This window comes from Pelobates fuscus, chromosome 7 (genome assembly GCF_036172605.1).
Source record: "Pelobates fuscus isolate aPelFus1 chromosome 7, aPelFus1.pri, whole genome shotgun sequence".
In the NCBI taxonomy this organism is placed as follows: domain Eukaryota; kingdom Metazoa; phylum Chordata; class Amphibia; order Anura; family Pelobatidae; genus Pelobates; species Pelobates fuscus.
In genome coordinates, this window is record NC_086323.1 from 203,103,172 (window position 1) to 203,124,349 (window position 21,178).

At 40.7% G+C, this 21,178-nt stretch overlaps 1 protein-coding gene across 1 annotated transcript in view; it reads left to right on the forward strand.

The window, feature by feature from the left end:
* Positions 1-21,178, forward strand: part of NISCH (nischarin) — a 116,493-nt gene that overhangs the window by 77,570 nt on the left and 17,745 nt on the right. Inside the window, exons 16-18 of the mRNA XM_063427069.1 lie at positions 12,100-13,353; positions 14,561-14,735; positions 19,367-19,520. Of these exons, the coding sequence (XP_063283139.1) occupies positions 12,100-13,353; positions 14,561-14,735; positions 19,367-19,520 (1,583 nt within the window). The remainder of the gene's footprint in view (positions 1-12,099; positions 13,354-14,560; positions 14,736-19,366; positions 19,521-21,178) is intronic.

Below are 21,178 nucleotides of genomic sequence, written 5' to 3' on the forward strand. Positions count from 1 at the left end.
AGCCAGAGGTGAAGTCATAAAATACCAAGTGGTTACTCACATTTTATTGAGCAGGCAGACTGCTCAATGGATAAAGCTCGAGTGGTATAATCCCCACCAAGGATTATTTGGAGTAAAATTCTCACTGGAACAATAAAAACCCTGGTGCCAGGTAAAAATAAATAAAAGAGTAAAATGGCTGACTCACAAGTTGAAAGTGGCCAATATACCTTTATAAAAAATACAGCAATTAAAATTTCTCCCCTTAGGGCTTTCTCAAGTGGATAAAAACATGTACCTGACAACACTGGCTTTATATAGGCCTCAGATTACTTGATTGTGGCGCCAAAATGAGGTCATGGTCATGTGACCTATTTTTTTTTTTTTTTTTGTGCGTGTGTTGACTTTATTGTAGAACTTGTTTCAGCCATATTAGGGAGGGCAATGAAACATATATCAGCCATATTAGGGAGGGCAATGAAACATATATCAGCCATATTAGGGAGGGCAATGAAACATATATCAGCCATATTAGGGAGGGCAATGAAACATATATCAGCCATATTAGGGAGGGCAATGAAACATATATCAGCCATATTAGGGAGGGCAATGACACATATATCAGCCATATTAGGGAGGGCAATGAAACATATATCAGCCATATTAGGGAGGGCAATGAAACATAAAAAAAAACAAAAAGGAGGATGTAAAGAGAGATGAGGAGACTCCTCATCCCTACACTAGATAAACCAAGGGAGGAAACCCCATCCTAAATGTAATGCTAAAACTTAACCTTTATTATTAATAAAATAAAACAATGTAAACACAGTTGAAAAATAAAATGTAAATGAAAAATTGAAATAAGGAGTGCCACCACAATGACTGTGGATGTGGACAGTAAAAATAATAAATAATATTGTCCTTCAAAACCACCTATAAACAGAGATCAAACGTCAAAGCTAGTAACTAGATGGGGAAGGTGGTATGGAGGAGAAGAAAGGGAAAGAAGAGAAAAGAAAGGGTTATCCTCTAAGTCACTGAAAACACTCCTATAAAAGAAGGTGGAATCCTGGTATGCATAAAGGCAAGAGGTAACAAAATATCTATTGCAAACAGGCAACTAAGTTGCACTTGTAACAAAGTACACTATAATATGGGATAATAAAACTGGATACTATAACCAAAAAGACCCCATAATAGCATAACTAGAGGAGACCACCCACATGGAGAAAGATTTGTATGTCTAATCAGTATGTAAGGGTTACCCCCTTTTAGGATTCCCCAGACACACTTACAGGCTTTTGCAAAGAAATTCCTGATTAGACATACAAATCTTTCTCCATGTGGGTGGAGTGCCTTATTTCCATTTTTCATTTACATTTTATTTTTCAACTGTGTTTACATTGTTTTATTTTATTATTAATAAAGGTTAAGTTTTAGCATTACATTTAGGATGGGGTTTCCTCCCTTGGTTTATCTAGTGTAGGGATGATGAGTCTCCTCATCTCTCTTTACATCCTCCTTTTTGTTTTTTTTCCTCTTCAAACATATGTAAGGGTTACCCCCTTTTAGAATTCCCCGGACACACTTACAGGCTGGTTGTCTTTGGCCACTGGCTCTTTTCTTTTTTCATCAATGAAACATATATCAGCCATATTAGGGAGGGCAATGAAACATATATCAGCCATATTAGGGAGGGCAATGAAACATATATCAGCCATATTAGGGAGGGCAATGAAACATATATCAGCCATATTAGGGAGGGCAATGAAACATATATCAGCCATATTAGGGAGGGCAATGAAACATATATCAGCCATATTAGGGAGGGCAATGAAACATATATCAGCCATATTAGGGAGGGCAATGAAACATATATCAGCCATATTAGGGAGGGCAATGAAACATATATCAGCCATATTAGGGAGGGCAATGAAACATATATCAGCCATATTAGGGAGGGCAATGAAACATATATCAGCCATATTAGGGAGGGCAATGAAACATATATCAGCCATATTAGGGAGGGCAATGAAACATATATCAGCCATATTAGGGAGGGCAATGAAACATATATCAGCCATATTAGGGAGGGCAATGAAACATATATCAGCCATATTAGGGAGGGCAATGAAACATATATCAGCCATATTAGGGAGGGCAATGAAACATATATCAGCCATATTAGGGAGGGCAATGAAACATATATCAGCCATATTAGGGAGGGCAATGAAACATATATCAGCCATATTAGGGAGGGCAATGAAACATATATCAGCCATATTAGGGAGGGCAATGAAACATATATCAGCCATATTAGGGAGGGCAATGAAACATATATCAGCCATATTAGGGAGGGCAATGAAACATATATCAGCCATATTAGGGAGGGCAATGAAACATATATCAGCCATATTAGGGAGGGCAATGAAACATATATCAGCCATATTAGGGAGGGCAATGAAACATATATCAGCCATATTAGGGAGGGCAATGAAACATATATCAGCCATATTAGGGAGGGCAATGAAACATATATCAGCCATATTAGGGAGGGCAATGAAACATATATCAGCCATATTAGGGAGGGCAATGAAACATATATCAGCCATATTAGGGAGGGCAATGAAACATATATCAGCCATATTAGGGAGGGCAATGAAACATATATCAGCCATATTAGGGAGGGCAATGAAACATATATCAGCCATATTAGGGAGGGCAATGAAACATATATCAGCCATATTAGGGAGGGCAATGAAACATATATCAGCCATATTAGGGAGGGCAATGAAACATATATCAGCCATATTAGGGAGGGCAATGAAAGAAAGTGGAAGGAGGGAATGAATGAATAAAACATATATGTGACAAGTAGCAAGTGCAAATATGGTTAGACCAGGAGTTTTTTAGCATAAATAAAATATGATAATAGAATATGATAATAGAAAATTATAATAAATATAGCTATAAAAAGGTCACAGTAAATTGTGAATGTCACAGAAAAATATATATGAAGATTTAAAAGAACACATGTAAATATAGGGTAAGAATAAAATAAAATACCAATATTATACTTGTATCACATTATAAACAAAACAGAATATGCAAATTTATAAAACGTTAAAAAGATCAAAATCAACGTTTAAACCTTCAGGGGCAAGCGTTTTTAACTGGAACACCCAATACATTTCTTTCTGACCCAAAAGTTTTTTTAAATCACCTCCCCTCCACGGTATTTTACATGTTTGAATTCCAATACATTTTAGATGTTTGGGGTTTTTATCATGTTTATTAAAGTGCTTTGAGACTGAGTGGTTTGGGTAAACTTTGACGATGTTCCGACTGTGCTCCGCCAGTCTAATTTTTGGGCATCTAGTGGTCATTCCTACATACTGGAGGCCACAAGGGCACTCCAGTAAGTATATGACATTTCTTGTGTTGCAACATATTAGGTCTTTTATGGGACATGTGTTCTCCCCCAGTGACTAGCTCTCATAGTCCTTACAAGGACTTTCCGTTGCTGAATCCCCTGTAAGCTGGAACAGCAGACACAGGGGTTAAATCTTTCCTCCCTCCAGTAAACGGACGACACACCGATCCGGAGGTTTAAGCACTGACAACATTTTTATTGCAAACAAGCTTCTTTTATGCACAGACCCATGTAGGGGGTCTCCATTCAACACAACACAATGCCAGGCAGGAGGGGGCTGGGTTACAGATAGCAATCTCCCACTCTGGGAGATACCAACAGTACACGGCGATATACTTTCACGCACATTACATACAGGAGGGTTGCGGGGGGGGTAAACTTGAGGGCTCGGCGCCACGGGAAGGGGTCACATGGATAAAACCTGTATCACTAGATAGCCCCGGATCCCTTCTGAGATCCATGCAAATAGCAAAACTATCGGATGCACAGGGCAAAACACGGTTTGAATGGGCGCTCCTTCTCTGATTGGTCGCCTGTGCCCCGCAGCGACCAATCAGGGTTTACTCGTGCCGACCAACCAGGAGAATGGGCGCTCCTTCTCCCATTGGTCGGCATGAACTTCCATGCTGCCAGCGGGGCTCTGCGGCCTTGATACCAACTCACAGCTCCAGAGATTCCCTGCTGGCGCGCAACCCTCTCTATCAACCTCATAGCTCCCAGGTAGGAGGGGGGGGGGAGAGGAAATAGTGACTATAGCTCCATTGGGAGCAGGTAGGACGATTCCCGACACGGGGATCTGCGACAGTGTGCGCTCACCAGTTCGAAATACGAATGCTGCCCCTGGGTGGTGTTCGGTTATACAAACCGTTGGCCACCCAGGGGAAGCACACGCCGCTTGTTTCCTTTGGGGTCTGCGGTTTTCACACCTCATTACGAGGTGTGAACGTTCTAACTATACATTCCAAATGAGATGTCGGGGTGGTCCCCATTCGGGAGCTGAACAGAACCCGTTCGTATTAGCTCTCCCGAACGGGGAGCAGGTAAAATACACAAACATGTCACAGTTTACATGGGGAAACACAGAAAATGGGGGAAATCGTGGGAATAAACATTGGGAACACAAAATACAAGGCAAAAATATACAAACACTTGGTGTGGCAGGGTCCGCCACATTTACATCCCAGGATTAATCCAGCTTCTAGTGGCTGTCTCCCTTACAGCCACTAGAGGCCGCTTCCGCGATTTTCATTGAGAAAATCACAGTGAAATGACGCTGGACGTCCTCATGGAGTCCAGCGTCATTTCAGATCCCCATGGGAAACCACTGAGTAATGCTTTTCTATGGGCGGGTTTGAATGCACGCGCAGCTCTGGCCGCGCATGCGCATTCGGCTCCACTCGGGAGCTGACGTCGGCAGGGGAGGAGAGGTCACCAGTGCCGAGGGAGCCCGGCGCTGGATTTAGGTAAGTGGCTTAGTGCCTTCAGCCCAGCGGGAGGGGGGACCTATTAACCCTATAGTGCCAGAAAAACAGGTTTTTTTCCTGGCACTATAGTGTTCCTTTAACCCCTTAAGGACACATGACGTGTCTGACACGTCATGATTCCCTTTTATTCCAGAAGTTTGGTCCTTAAGGGGTTAAAGAAGTAAAGTTGAACAAAAAATAGATTAAACAAATATATATATATATATATATATATATATATATATATACACACAAAAAGATAAGTCCTGCCTGCTCTCTCTCCTGAATCCCTATGCATATTTAAACAAATGGAGGTTATTTAGTTACTCCAATGGCCATTGGAAGGAATGCCCGCCTGCCAACGTCAAGGCAGACCCCCCTACACTGACCCTCCAGCCTGCTTCCTTGAGCTTATGGCAAAGGTATCTCTAATGAGACAGAGAGGGGTATTTTCTATATACACCCCTATACTTATTAACCCTTAATAGGGAACACATGGGATGGGCAGCAGCATTGTAACCAGGCTGTGTGATACAAAGTAAATACAAATACAAAAAGAGAAGTCCTGCGCTTAGTCCCATTACTACTGGGCCAGCAGCAACGACTACAATACACATCAGCCCCAATATATAGCTAAAAACCAAAGGAAAAAAAAGTTACCTGCGCTCTCTCCTTAATCCCTATGTATATTTAAACAAATAGAGGTCATTTAGTTACTCCAATGGCCACTGGAGGGAATGCCTGCCTGCCACGTCAAGGCATAACCTCGCAGGTGGGTCCTACACTGACCTTTCACCTTGCTTCCTTAAGCTTCTGGCAAAGATAGCTCTATTGAGAGAGAGAGAGGACAGAGACAAATATATAATTTAGAGTATTTCACATTTGTGAGTTTTTCCCTCGCTTCAAAAAAATTTAATTGGGGTGTATGCTCACTCAATTACAGTAAATATTTTATTAATATTTAGAAATATCTCATTTTTTTTTCTCTTCCCATATAAAATAATATTTTGAGTTGGAATACTTTGTTTTACCTGTCCAGAACCCTTTCCCAGATGGTTTACTGCTTCTCATTTTTAGTTCCTACCCAGAGGCGGCTCTCTAATTAGGCGATTTAGGCGGCCGCCTAAGGCCTCGCCTCAGGGCAGACTGAACTGTCGTGTCCTCGGTCAATGACCAAGGATCCGACAGTAAGAGGGGGCCCGGCGGCTTGCCCAGTATGCCGCCAGGTGGCCCCTCCACATGGCCTGCCCACAGGGAGAGCCAGCCTCTGATCTGCAGCTCCGCCGAGTGCAGAGCTGCAGATCACATAATGTGGTTCTCGTGGGCTTACAGAGCGTTGCCGCGGGTTACCATGGCAACGCTCTGACAGGCTCTCGCGAGAACAAGGTCTGCAGCTCTCGCGGAGCTGCATGAGCTGCAGACAGATCAGTCATCCCACCGGACCACCAGGGACTGCTGCCACTGGACCACCAGGGAATTTCAACCACTGGACCACCAGGGACTGCTGCCACTGGACCACCAGGGAATTTCAACCACTGGACCACCAGGTAATTATATAATAAAAAAATGTATTTTAGTGTGTGGAGGCTTGTCACAGCCTCCACTCACACTGTGCCTAAAAATGCCCACCCACCCTCACTGCCCCAAAACTACCCACCCTCACTGCCCCAAAACTACCCACCCTCACTGCCCCAAAACTGCCCACCCTCACTGCCCCAAAACTACCCACCCTCACTGCCCCAAAACTGCCCACCCACCCTCACTGCCCCAACAATGCCCACCCACACTGACCCAAAACTGCCCACCCTCCCTCACTGCCCCAAAACTGCCCACCCTCCCTCACTGCCCCAAAACTGCCCACCCTCCCTCACTGCCCCAAAACTGCCCACCCACCCTCACTGCCCACCCACCCTCACTGCCCCAAAAATGCCCACCCACCCTCACTGCCCCAAAACTGCCCACCCACCCTCACTGCCCCAACATTGCCCTCCCACCCTCACTGCCCCAACACTGCCCTCCCACCCTCACTGCCCTCCCACCCTCACTGCCCACCCACCCTCACTGCCCCAATACTGCCCTCCCACCCTCTCCGCCCCAACACTGCCCACCTTCACTGCCGCAAAACCGCCCTCCCACCCTCACTGTCCACCTACATACACTGCCCTCCCATCCTCACTGCCGCAAAACTGCCCTCCCACCCTCACTGTCCACCTACATACACTGCCCAAACACTGACCTCCCACCCACACTGCCCAAACACTGCCCTCCCACCCCCACTGCCCACCCACATACACTGCCCTGCCCCCCACATAACCTGCCTCAAACATGCCCTGCCCCAACATACACTGCCCCGCCATCCACATAAACTGCCCACCAAATACACTGCCCCCACACTAACCATCACATTGACCACCACAGACACTGTCCCCCACATTGACCACCACAGACACTGTCCCCCACATTGACCGCCACATACCCTGACCCCCACAATGACCACCACATACCCTGACCCCAACATAACCTGCCCCCACACTGACCACCACATAACCTTCCCACACATACCCTGCCACCCACAGTGACCACCACATACCCTGCCCCCCACGCTGTCCGCCCTACACTCTGCTCCCACACAATTTCTCACACAAAATGCCCCCCACTGTCACACACCCTGCTCTCCCACACACTCTGCCACCTACATGGCCACACACACTGCCCCCTCATGCTGTCACACACCCTGCCCTCACTACACTGTGTCCCATACACCTTGCCCTTCCAATCTGTAACACACCCTGTCCCCCCACACTGTCACACACTGCCCCCACACTGTCATCTTCCACCTCACTGCCACCCACTCACACCCTGACCCCAAAAGTGTCACATTCCTCCACACTGCTCTCTCAGCCTGTTACGCTTTCACACACTTGCAACCCATATTGTCAGCCCCCAACACTGTCACCAATACATACAGTCCCCCCTCCCACACACTGCCCCTGCACACACTGTCACCCTTTCCAACACTGCCTCCCACACTCTCACCTACCCACCGTCACAATTACACACACACATACAGCCACCCCACACACTGTCACCCCCCACATGCTGTCATGCCCCCTTCACCTCGCTCACATTAACCTCTCCTAATCTTGTTGTTCTCACCCCCTCCATCCATACCACAATTACTGGCCCTCGCTTTTCTACACTCACCCTATCACATTAATCCCCCTAATCCTATCACACTCATCTTCTCTCATACTGTCACACTCACCCCCAACCCTGTCACACTCATCCTTTTTCACATTAACCCTTTCACGTGGACCCAACCATGCCACACTCACCCTGTCACGTAATCATGCCCGGCTCACTTTCCCTTTGCCTTGTCACACTCCCTACTCCAGCCGTTCAACACATAACCCAAAACCCTGTCAAACCCCCCCCCTCTTTACCCTATCACATTAACTTCTCCTATCCTGTCACTCATCCTGCCTAGACATGCCACACTCACCCTGTCACATAACCCTCCCTCATCCTGTCACTCTCACCTCCCCTCGCCCTGTCACACTTTCTCCTTTAACCGTGCCACACTCACCCCAACAGTGAATACAGAGACTAGCACTCTGTATCCAGCACTGCAAACCTGTCATACATTATAACTACAGCTCATTATACACAAGATGCAACCCCTATATGTTTTTTTATTATGAGTGTTAGTTGGGGGCCTCTTGTTTGAGTTTCGCCTAAGGCCTCATAAAGTCTAGAGCCGCCACTGTTCCTACCCCACCTATAAATTATTCCTCCGTATTAGTTCAGTATGCCGGTGGCACAGAGATCTAATGCCATAGGTTGAGTGACAGTAAGAGAGCAAGAGAACCCTTCCCCAGTTGTTTCACTGCTTCCTGTCACTGTGCATCTCATTTTTAGTCCCTACCCCACCTATCAATTATTCCTCAGCATTAGAACAGTATGCCAGTGGCATAGAGGTCGAACGCCATAGTATGAGTGATAGAGAGAGCAAGAAAACCCTTCCCCAGACAGTTCGCTTCCTGTCACTGTGACACCTCCGCAGTATCCTCTCCTATAAATACTTGACTCGGAACACGGAAGTAAGCCCTAATTTTCTTTAACCCCTTCAGGACGCAGTCAATAGTACACGTTCTGATCAAAACAAAATGTAAATAAAAACTGGAATTTGCGCTATATGTCTGTTCAACCGTAATTCACCTCTTTCATATTATATGCACCCACACTTATTATATATATCATTTTGTTCAGGAGAAACAGGGCTTTCATTTTATATCAAATATTTATATATAAAACATAATTTATTCTGAATAAAAAAAAAAAAAATGTGAGATATTTTAAATAAAAAAAAAAATTGTAGTTCCGCCTCACATTTTAGCTATAAATGTCATAATACTGTTAGCATTTACTGCAAAAAAAGCACATATTTGGATTCAGCAAAGTCTCACGAGTACAACAGTAGCCCCCATTAACAGTTTTTACAGTGTTTTGGAAAGTTAAAGGGTCAAATATAGCACATTCCATTTTTCATTTTTTTCACATTGAAATTTGCCAGATTAGTAATGTTACCTTTGAGATCGTGTGATAGCCTAGTAGACTACCCAAGGTATTGCAAGTGGGGTATGTCCAGTCTTTTGTAGTAGCCAGTCACAAACACTGGCCAAAGTTAGCGTTCATATTTGTTTTTGTGTGAAAAAAGCAAACAACTAATATTTGGCCAGTGTTTGTAACTAAGTGGCTACTAAAAATGACTGGACATACCCCGTTTGCAATACCTTGGGTTGTCTACTTTTGCAAATGGTATGCCATCATGGAGGTAATTCTCATTCCTGTGCTACCATACGGTCTCAAAAGGCAACATAACCAATCTGGCAAATTTCAATGTCAAAAAAATGAAACTCAAGCCTTATATGTGACTCTCTAACTTTCCAAAACACCATAAAACCTGTACATGGGGGTACTGTTTTACTCAGGAGACTTCGCTGAACACAATCATTAGTGTTTCATAATGGTAACTTGTATTACAACAATAATATCGTCAGTAAAAGTGCCATTCATGTGTGAAAAATGCAAAAACTTAACTTTTACTAAAAATATCATTGTTGTAATACAAGTTACCATTTTGAAACACTAATATTTGTGTTCAGCGAAGTCTTCCGAGTAAAACAGTACCCCCCATGTACAGGTTTTATGGTGTCTTGGAAAGTTACAGGGTTAAATATAAGGCTTGCAATTCAATTTCTCTGCACTTTTTGCCTGGGTTGTCCGGCATATCAATCAAATGTTAACTAATTAAATCACATAATTATGTTAAAATATTACTTAGATATACACGTAGAATTTTAATATATATACATATATATGTATTTAAAGTCTACGTGTACACTTATGTAGTTATTTATGTAATTATATATATTTATCTGTGTATATATATATATATATATATATATATATATGCGGTTATTTGTATTTTATATATAGATAGATATAGAATGTCATTCTAAGTGTATTTTGTTACCAATATATATATATTAATAACAAAATACAGTTAGAATGAAATTACATATGTATATATAATTTATTTATTTATTTATTTTATTTATTTATTATTGTAATTATACATGTATATATATGTGTGTGTGTGTGTGTGTGTATATATATATATATATATATAAAATATATGTAGATGTGTGTATATATATATATATATATCTTATATATATGTAACGTCATTCTAAGTGTATTTTAATACTAATATATATATATATATATATATATATATACTTATATTAACATTAAAATACACTACGTATGACGTTACATATATATGATGTATTTATAATATATATATTTTTATATACATATATACACATTTAATTTATTTTAAAACTTGTTTAATCTTTTTTTTTTATACTTCCCACCAGCACGGGGACTGTCTGACACTCCAGACAGATCCTCAGCCAGCTATAGGGGGCCATGTGATTGCTCTCTGAGAGCGATTACATGGCCCCCGGGGGACTCATTTGCTGTGGGAGTGCTGCCTGGGCTTTCAGGCAGCCCTCCAGAAGAGGATCGTGGCGAAGGTAAGTTAATCGGAGCTGCTGGGGGTGAAAACCATTACAGCGTTCTATGCCGCCGCAAAGGCTTTAAAGCTCATTATAATGGGGACAGCATAGAACGCCATAACGGCGTTAAGGGGTTAATGGGACACTATTGTCATCAGAACAAATACAACTTATTGTACGGTATACAGCTTAATGTATTTGTTCTGGTGAGCATAATCATTCCAGCAGCCTAATAAAAACTCCACTGGCCACTCCTCAGATGGCTACTACCATCGTTCCCCGAAAATGAGACAGAGTCTTATATAAATTTTTCCCCCAAAAAATGTACTAAGGCTTATTTTCAGGGGGATGTCTTATTTCAGGGGAAAACTGTAGCAAGCATGTGCTAGAAAGCAGGTGTACGTTCAGGGAAACTTTCCCGAACATAGATTAGCTTACACGCGTATGGAATTCGGCAAATCTATGTTCAGGGAAAATTCCTCAATTATAGATTAGCGGACTATCGACTAGGGCTTATTTTCGAGGTAAGGTTTATATTGCAAGCATACTCCGAAAATAAGCTAGGGCTTGTTTACGCTAGGGCTTATTTTCTGAGAAACAGTGTAGAGGTGCTTCCTGGGGCAGTGCTGCACAGTGTGACTGACATTAAGTGTCTCCAACCTCTGCATGGAGACACTGAACTTTCCTCATAGAGATGCATTGATGCAATGTGTATCTATGAGGAGATGCTGATTGGCCAGGACTGTGTTTGACTTCTGCTGGCTCTGCCCCTGATCTACTTCCTTGACTGGAAAATAATTGTAATTGGTTCTGATCAACACTTCTTATGATGTCAGCCAAGCAGGAAGATACATGTTTATGTTCCTGACCCTACAATGTCCCTTCTACTTATTTGGGCTTACTTAGACTGTACACTTACATAGGGTTCTCCAGCAAAACAGAGCTGTCTCTCTTCTCATTCTGTGTCTCTCAGTCCTGTCCAACTTTTTTATGTTTTGTTATCTCTTGCTGTCTTTCCACATCTCTTTGCTCTTTGTTTTCGCTTCCTTTCTCTGTGCGTCTATCCCTCTCAGGAAGATCTCAATTACTCTGCTCTATTTGTATAATATTTCTGTTTTTTGTTCTCCTTTTTAACATAAAGCGTGGATGATATGGAAGAAAAAGCATCATTAGCTGATTCTCACTACTCGTACATCCCTTCTTCCCCATATTGTAACAAAGAACAGGATTTAATTCCATATCTTTCTGCGTCGATAGCCCTTGCATTAAAGCAGGCATCACATGTAGCTGGAGAGAAGGAAAGTAAATTGAATCCGAAAAGTGATTCAAGTGTGTCTGAACCAGAAGATGGGTATTTCGAAATGGGACTTCATCAGGGTTCTCAGACACTCAATGAAAGTTACACTGATTTACCTTCAGGGAATCCAGAAGATATAAGAGTCCAAATTTTGCAGTTTCTCTGGACTTTTTCAATTCAGTTACAAATGGGAATTCCTATAAAGCAGTTTGCTTCATGCCTTGTTTTAACAGATGAAGTAATTGCCATTTTCGAGGTTCCAGGGCAAAGGACACGGGTGGATCATCCGACTCAGTCACCCTCACTGAAATTAGCCTACTATTATTCCTATGGAGATTTATTGGACTTTAGGTTTATCGTACCAGAAACATGCTTAATGTTGAAGATGCCAAATGAAAGAGAGTTTTTCATTATGTCGACCACTAAACACTTGCAAGACTTGTATAGGGTTTTGAACACTCAACGCCAAGAAAGCTGTTTGCCTGCCCAAAGTGATTCCGTTTTTCACTATGGTATTCTTAGTTTGCAAGAATTTATTCAGCAACTCGCCAACGATCATCAGTTAACTTTGGAAGACACTGAAGTTAAAGGATGTTTTTCCGTTTGTCTCTTTGACAAAGATCAGCACGAGAAGGTGGTTTCAAATTCACTGAGCTCAGATCTTTATTCTGTGATATACGGAGTTAATGGGCAAAGCGTTAAAGAGTTTCTGCCGGGATGGTTATTCCTTACGCAACAACACCTGATATCACTGAAATTAGACTTCGATTTGGTGCCCACAAAATGTAATTTACTCGAGAATGCAAGAAAACATTTCCAGCTAAAAAAGATTCCTCTTTCCTGTGTTGTATTACATCCCAGATACAAGTCACTTCTGGAAAAGGATGGACACATACTTCAGTTTATTATGGAATATTGTTTCTCCACTGCTTTTTTTATTTTACCAGGTGACAAATTCCATTTTTTAGACCTCTACAAAGTTTTGAGGACATCTCTTCAGTGTGTAAAGGACATCATTCTGTTCAAATCCATACAAAGTTTAAGCATTAATCACAGTCCTCTTCCGATTAAAAGCAAAATGCCACTGCAGAACATTTGGTAAGACATTTTCTGTAGTGAGTTCTTCAGTTATAGTCTGTGTTTTTGAAGAGATGTGGGTTGATAATAAAACTGTTTGTCCACAAAAAGACAGAAATCTAATTTTTAATATACAAACACTTCAGAACAAACGACTTAAGCCTAGTAATTGTGCGATCTGTACACTCCGATTGTATAGCGAGAGACTGAGCAGTCATGTTGCCTTGGGAAAACCGTTACAAATATTAAGATATATAATCTATTTACAATGAATTTAGTATGCCGTTAGACATGGTTGGTCGTAGGGGAAAATCAAATTTAGGAAATACTTTTGAAGGACCATTAGCAAATGGTTATATTTTAATACATTGCACTTACAGATCATTTTCTGAAGTATTTAAAGTATTTAGAGGAAACAGACCTGTACCGTCTGCATTGTGCCGTAAAGGAACACTGCTGAAGTTCTGTGTGTGTGAAGTGTCTTTTTTTGTTATCGTTTTACAAAAAGTGCAAAATCACTGAGTGATTTTAAATTGATAAGTAGTTTGTGAAATACGCAAGGATCAATTTTGAGGATTTAGAGTCTTCTCGATCAGTGTTTCCCAACCCAGTCCTCAAGGCACACCTACCAGTCCAGGATTTAAGGATTACCCAGTTTTGTCTAAGGTGTTTTTTCTTTTTTTTTTCTTCTAAAAACACCTTAGACAAAACTGGGTAATCCTTAAATCCTGGACTGGCAGGTGTGCCTTGAGGACTGGGTTGGGAAACACTGTTCTAGATAAACACAAAGAATGTGAAATGTTCCATAAACTCGTAAGGTTTATCCATTTATGCGTTAAAGAAACACTTCAAACACCTAAAGCACTTTATAAATTAACCATGTCCTGATTTTAGATATAACCCCATAACTCTCCCCTTGACTGTTTATAGGACACGTTTTCATCTTGTCAAAAGTGTAGTCACAAATCATTAGATCGGTGTGACGGTGTCAGCAGCATTAACAGATCTTTGACAACTACTAGCATTGAGTTAATTATCAAACTGTAGATTGTGATTAAGGCCTTTGTCTTTATTACATTTCTTTTCTAAAACGAGTTACAATCCAGAATAAAAGTCACACAAAACCAGAACAAAATAACAAAACCCACTCTTACACAATGTTGTGTATTAACCAGATATTTGTGTATGTTGTGTATTAACTTTTTTTTTTTTTTTTTTATCTTGCTAGCAGTCAGAATACCCCAGTGGAATCCCAGGCCTCGTATCCTTCTGAAAATTTAGTTCAGAAGTTGTCAGAAGAAAATCAGATTCCCTTTTACATGTCCATATCCTCGACGTTCCGATTTCTTTCCGAAATAAACGCCAGCCACCTCCTTCAAGTTTTTCACAACAGCATTTCTGAGGTACTCGCATAGCTTAGAAGCGTTATCATTTCTACAGCGTTGGAATTAGATTTAAAATGGACGTAGTATAAATCTGAAAGTTTTTGAGCGTTGTATATAAAGTTTCTCTATGAGGAAAATGGTGCAGTTACGACACAAATAGTGTCTGCGTTAATGTCCTGCTGGAAGTACATCCTTGTGTATCATCTTTGTTAAAATAATAAAAACAATCTAATTTTTAGGAATTCATTTTGAGATCACCTTATTGACCTACAGTCCACCATCCTGAATCTGGCATTACTAGTACTGCAAGAAATGTTGCAAATGTGCCCCATTTTGTTTCCATTTTTTAAAAAAATTGTCCAGGAGTAGGCAGCCTAAAGGTGGACCACATCTCCCATAATGTCTTACAGCCATTATACTGGCAAAGCATCAGGGCAGATTTAGTCCACATCTGGAGTACCGAAGGTTGTCTACGTCGGTAAAAAAGACCGTCTTTAGTGGCTGAAATTGCATTGTTTACCATGAAGAGTTAAATGCACCTCAAGTGGCTGTTACACTGATAGCAACTGAAGGCGTTTCCACTACACTAACAATAGGGCTCTGTCACATGATGTGGAAGGAGAACATTGATTCCTCCGGGGAAGTTCAGATGCACACTTTGCTCGCCACACATGTGCATCAGATCCCCAATGCTACTCTATGAGAACTTTTGTCTGCTGCCTTTGCAAGCCCTCCCCTTCTAACCACACCCAGACTTTCTGTGGCTGTCCAATCACAGACTTCCCAATGCAGCTCAATGAGAAGTCTTAGCAATGCAGGTGCTCTTGGCAATGGCTGCCTCTTGAGTTTATCTCCACAAAGCTAAACAAACCAGGAAGTAACAGGACTCAGTGTCTGACACTCAGGGAGTGTTTCCCGGTTCTTTTATCTTTTATAAGTGACAATTTGTATGGAAATGTAAACTTTTTGTAAAATGAAAAAAGGGCACATTCTTGGCACATAAAGCAAGTTTAAACTGCTTTAGGGATCTGGAGGAAATTCTCTCATAGTATCTGATTTTTCTTTCCTCAGTGGGATTTATGATGCTGTTTTATAATATTAAACCCCCAAATACAGTAATCTCCCTTATATTATCCACTGTAACATAAAGCTTGACGCTTTATTTTCTCTTTCTCTGATATGGCCTGTTTGCCTGTAATACCGTTCTGCTCTTGTGTGTGTCTGTGTATATATATATATCAAAACAAGACAAAGAGTAAAACAATCTGTATTTACATAAAATAGTAAAAAATACAAAACTTAGCTCAATGACAGCTTCCCTCGGCAGCCTTCCCACATGGATGCCCAATCAAACCAGAAATATACAAAAAATAGGGGAATATCGCTGTCAGAACCTGCAAAGCAATAGACAATATATAGTGTAATAAAGTTATTGAGCATGTATAAAGACACGCTAAAGACACCTGTAGACAAGGTGGAATAAATCAATGAGCCTTCAGGGTGCCACCCCTCGTCCTTAGGGGGGTTCAATGTAGATCCACTTCACTCAGCATGGAACAAAAAGGAAGCAGGAATCCAAATAAAAAAGTAGAAATTTATTTATAAAACGCCAGAACGTCCTCAGGAACCTCTCAAGTTAAAAAACAATGACAAGCACAAATATGCAGTACTAACAAAAAAAGCCCGCTTAAATCCCACAGTCCCAATAAATAGGTGTCTTCTTATCCGTGATTGGTCGTGTGGTGGGTGTGTTCCTGCTTCGTTCCGTCGATATAATTACCGCTACAATCGTCAGCTGTTCAGATGTCGCTTCTCTCCGTTCAGCTTTCAATTTCTTTTGATTCCGGATATGACGTCTGCGTTTCACCAGGCACTTCTGTGCGTTTCACTGACGTCACTTCCCCGTGTTCATTATCCAACATAACGCTTGCGTTGTGTGAAAGTTTCTTCATGTGTTTGTTTCAAAGTCCTCGTTAATAAGGGAATCCGTGATTATCGTTAAGAAAAAGAACACTGAAAGGAGAGAGTGATTAAAACCTCATTTAAATCACTCTCATATAAGAAATTATACAAGATAGGAAGTGATAGATATTGATCCAAACTGAACAGCAGTTATAATTTGTATAATAGACAAGAATCCAGAAAAAATCAATATATTTGAACAGATTGTCATATCATGTATTTAACAACACTATACATTGTCATGCATTAAGTATATTATAATAATCCCACATTTTAAAAAAATAAATAAATTCAAATAAAACAAACCAAATCAATATCAACATTTAACCCCTTCGGTTCCAGTGTCTGTAGCTTGTGAATCCAAAAAGTTTCCCTTTGGGATAATTTCCTCACTCTATCCCCTCCTCTCCAATGGGGAAGAACATGTTCAATACCTCTACAAATAATTTTTTTAGACTGGCAGTGCACCGGAACCGAATGGGTAGCCAAACCCTTTTTGATATTGTTAATATGTTCCATAATTCTGACTTTAAGTGGTCTTTTTGTACGTCCCATATATTGCTTACCGCACGGACAAAAAAAACAAATACAGTAATCTTCCTTACATTATCCACTGTAACATAAAGCTTGACACTTTATTTTCTCTTTCTCTGATATGGCCTGTTTGCCTGTAATACCGTTCTGCTCGTGTGTGTGTGTGTGTGTGTATTCCTCCAATTTTCAAAGATCATTCTATTATCAGCTATAAAAGAAGCATGAACCTATGGGACAAGCTGGTTCACAGTGACCCAATCCAGTGTTATCAGAAACCTACAGGATTTTTAAAAAGGGCTGCTTTAAATGCCGTGGATGCGTGACGTGTAGCCAAATGATCAGTGGTACCACTTTCGCTCACCCACACAGTGGAAAAAGGATACCGATCACACATTATATCACATGTACCACTGTACATGTGGTGTACATGATCAACTGCCACTGTGGACTAGCATATGTGGGCAAGTCCCGATCTAACACTACGGGATAGAATCAGGACACAGATCAGGCATCACCACCGCTTTCAGGGATCAGAAAACAGAAAAACCTGTAGCTAAACATTTTTTATCTGCCTCACATAGACTCCCTAGTTTACGCTTCATGACTATTGATCATGTTCCTCCACCCTCACGGGAAGGTGATAGATTCAGTTCTCCTACAAAGGGAAGCCTACTGGATACACAGTCTTGACACACTGGCACCCAAAGGACTTAATGAGTGTGTCACATATTCCATGTTTCTTTAAAATATTATATATAATATATATTTTTTTTTCAATCTGCCCATATGGATGTGGTATATTCCTTTTGTTATGTAGATTTTCTCATTTTCCATTTTTGTATTTTTTAGTATTCTTTATCTGTTATAATTATATAATGTTTTTTTTCAATTTTCCATTTTTTTATTTTTTTCTGGAGAACCTGAATAGGTGATTCATCTCTATGTGTTTATACGCAAGTCGCTTACAGAAATACATTTTTTCATCTTCTCATTTTTTTCTCTTTCTCACATAGTATAATATTTTTTTTATAATTTTTATTTTTCATTATATATATATATATATATATATATAATTTTTTTTTTTTTTTTTTTTTTCACCATGTATTTTTCATGGTAGCCTTGTATCTATAGGTATGTGGTACAGACTGGTCCATAGTTCCAGATATTCATCTGTTTGAGCTTGTGCCGATCTCAAATTTAGTGTCTTTGACTTAATTGAATCATACTGTATTTATTTTGAATATATTGATAAGAATTATTTTGATAATGACAATATAAGCTATGTATCAGTCATTTCCTGATCTGTGAATAATGTTTTATGTTTTATATTATTTTTACATTTTTGCTCATTATGCATGGTTTACATAATGTGTTTAGACACATGATATCTTTCACTGTCACTTATTTTTTCACTCATTTTATACACATCACTGATGCTCTGTTCACTTATGCACATCACTTAGTTTTATAACCCAGTGGTTCTCTTTTGGATTATTATGACTCTTTGCACCTGATATACTCTATCTTCACTTGGCACATTACAGCCGTCGGACGGCTTGATTGTTTATATGGTTTCTCACGTAACGTAGTGTGCCGCGGACTTCCGGGTTCGAAGGGGTTTGGGCGTCACAATCTCACTGCTTATTGGTAAGTGTACTTTACCTCTTCCTATATATTTATTATGTTACACTTGTTTGGTGATCTTGAAACAGACCCACCAGCGTCGAAACGTCGATCAGAACACAAAGTTGATTTGAATAAAGCACATTGAAAGAGACCGCTGAGTGCACCTCCTTGTTTTAAGTTTATTTACATATGTATATTTTTCAAAATGTTATTTATTTTTTTTGTATCTGTATGAGAAGCATTGGACACCTTTGGTGTCATCATTCTATGCGAGATTCCATTTTGGAAGAAGGAAGCGCCTCTAGCGGTTGTCAGTATAACAGCCACTGGTGTCGGGTTTCAGAGAAATGTAAACATTGCATGGAAAAAGGGACCGTGTCTGTGCACCAAACTCACGTCTTTGAAAATAAGTGGTTGTGCTGCTTACAGTGTAATTTTAAACCTAAATCGAATGGCTTTTTACTTCTCTACTTCGTGGTACTTCGTGGTGTCTTAAACTTACATTTATTTTCTGTTTTGCCCATCAGGTAGAAAATGAGGAACTGAGACATCTCATGTGGTCATCAGTCATATTTTATAAAAGACCCGACCTGGAAGTTACATCTTGCGTTTTACTGTCGACAAAGGCGATCTATTTTTTGCTAGATGACTCTTATCAACCGCAGAATTCAAAGCTACTGGGTAAATGTCACCACACGCTTAAACATGTGTAACTCTGTGTTTGATGATAGACGCCAACTTGTATTGTTCAATATTTCTCTTGATTTTACTGATGAAGGAAGGCTATGTAGGAATGGATCATTTTTTAAGAACTGCTGTTTTGGTAAATATAAACACATTGCTTTATGGTTATACTTTTTTTTTTATGTTATTCTTTATTTTATTTTTTGTTCTGCATATGTCGACAAAATCAGCACTTTTTTTAAATGAGAACAAAAACACAATAGCTGTAATACCTTTGAGGGAAAATCCCTGATAATTGACTCATGTTCCACGTTTGTAATATCATAAGCAAGTATTGAAAGCTTATAGCAGGCATAATATACTAAGTAAATCCGTATGAAGATATATGCAAAGACAATATAGCTGCTGTGAAAGAGCACATTTATGAAACAAAAAGGAGAATAAAGTAATAACATAGCGCAGACAATAAATGTACATGGAAAATTTTGAAAATTGGGCTGAATGGTTCTTATCTGCCAACCTATTCTATGTTTCTATGAAAAAAATAAGTTTGACATTAGATCCTCTCTATACTGAATGAACATCATGAAATGTATAATAAAATTATGATAACCCAAGGTGACAACCTATCTACGTGTTAGGAATCGACCGATATTAATTTTTTTTTACAGCCGATACCGATAATCTGTGAACTTTCAGGCCGATAGCTTACCGATATTCTGTACATTTGCCTTTTTTTTTTTTTTTTTGCAAATCTTTTTTTTTATTAAGTCGATAACACAGAATATACATGCAAGTCAGATTTTTTTTTTATGTTTTCAATAATATTTATATGTGTAGTGGATGCAGAGAGAGTATTTGATTAGTAAATGCAGTGTTTGTGTAGTGGATGCAGTGTGGGTAGTGGATGCAGTGTGCTTGTTTGTGTAGTGGATGCAGTGTGCTTGTTTGTGTAGTGGATGCAGTGTGGGTAGTGGATGCAGTGTGTGCGTTTGTGGGTGTGTGTGTGTAAAAATGTGTGGTAGGAACTCCCTTCCTCCCCCACCCTTACCTGTCTCTTAGTGCCCCACCTTACCTGTCTCTTAGTGCCCCCCCCCCCCCATTCCCCTGTTCCTCTCCCTTCTATTTTAGTGGTCACCTCCTACCCCAGTGTTCCTTTTCCCTTCCCTCCCCTGTACCTTAGTATCCTCCCTTAATTTTCCTCTCTCCCCCTAGTGTTTTTCACCCCCCTCCCATGTCCCATAATGTTCTTTACCCCCCTTCCCTGTCCCATAGTGTTCTTCACCGCCCTCCCCTGTCCCATAGTGTTCTTCAACCCCCTACCCTGTCCCATAGTATTCTTCAACCCCGTTCACTGTCCCATAGTGTTCTTCAACCCCCTCCCCTGTCCCATAGTGTTCTTCAACACCCTCCCCTGTCCCGTAGTGTTCTTCAACACCCTCCCCTGTCCCGTAGTGTTCTTCAGCACCCTCCACTGCCCCATAGTGTTCCTGTCCATCCCCCCTCCTCCATAGTGTTCCTTTCCACCCTCACCCCCGGTCCCATAGTGTTCCTTAACATACCCCCCACCCCCCGTCCAATAGTGTGTGTGTTCCGGCCCCTTAGTGTCCCTCTCTCTCCTCGGTCCTCGCTCCTCAGTGTGTCTCCTGGTAGCG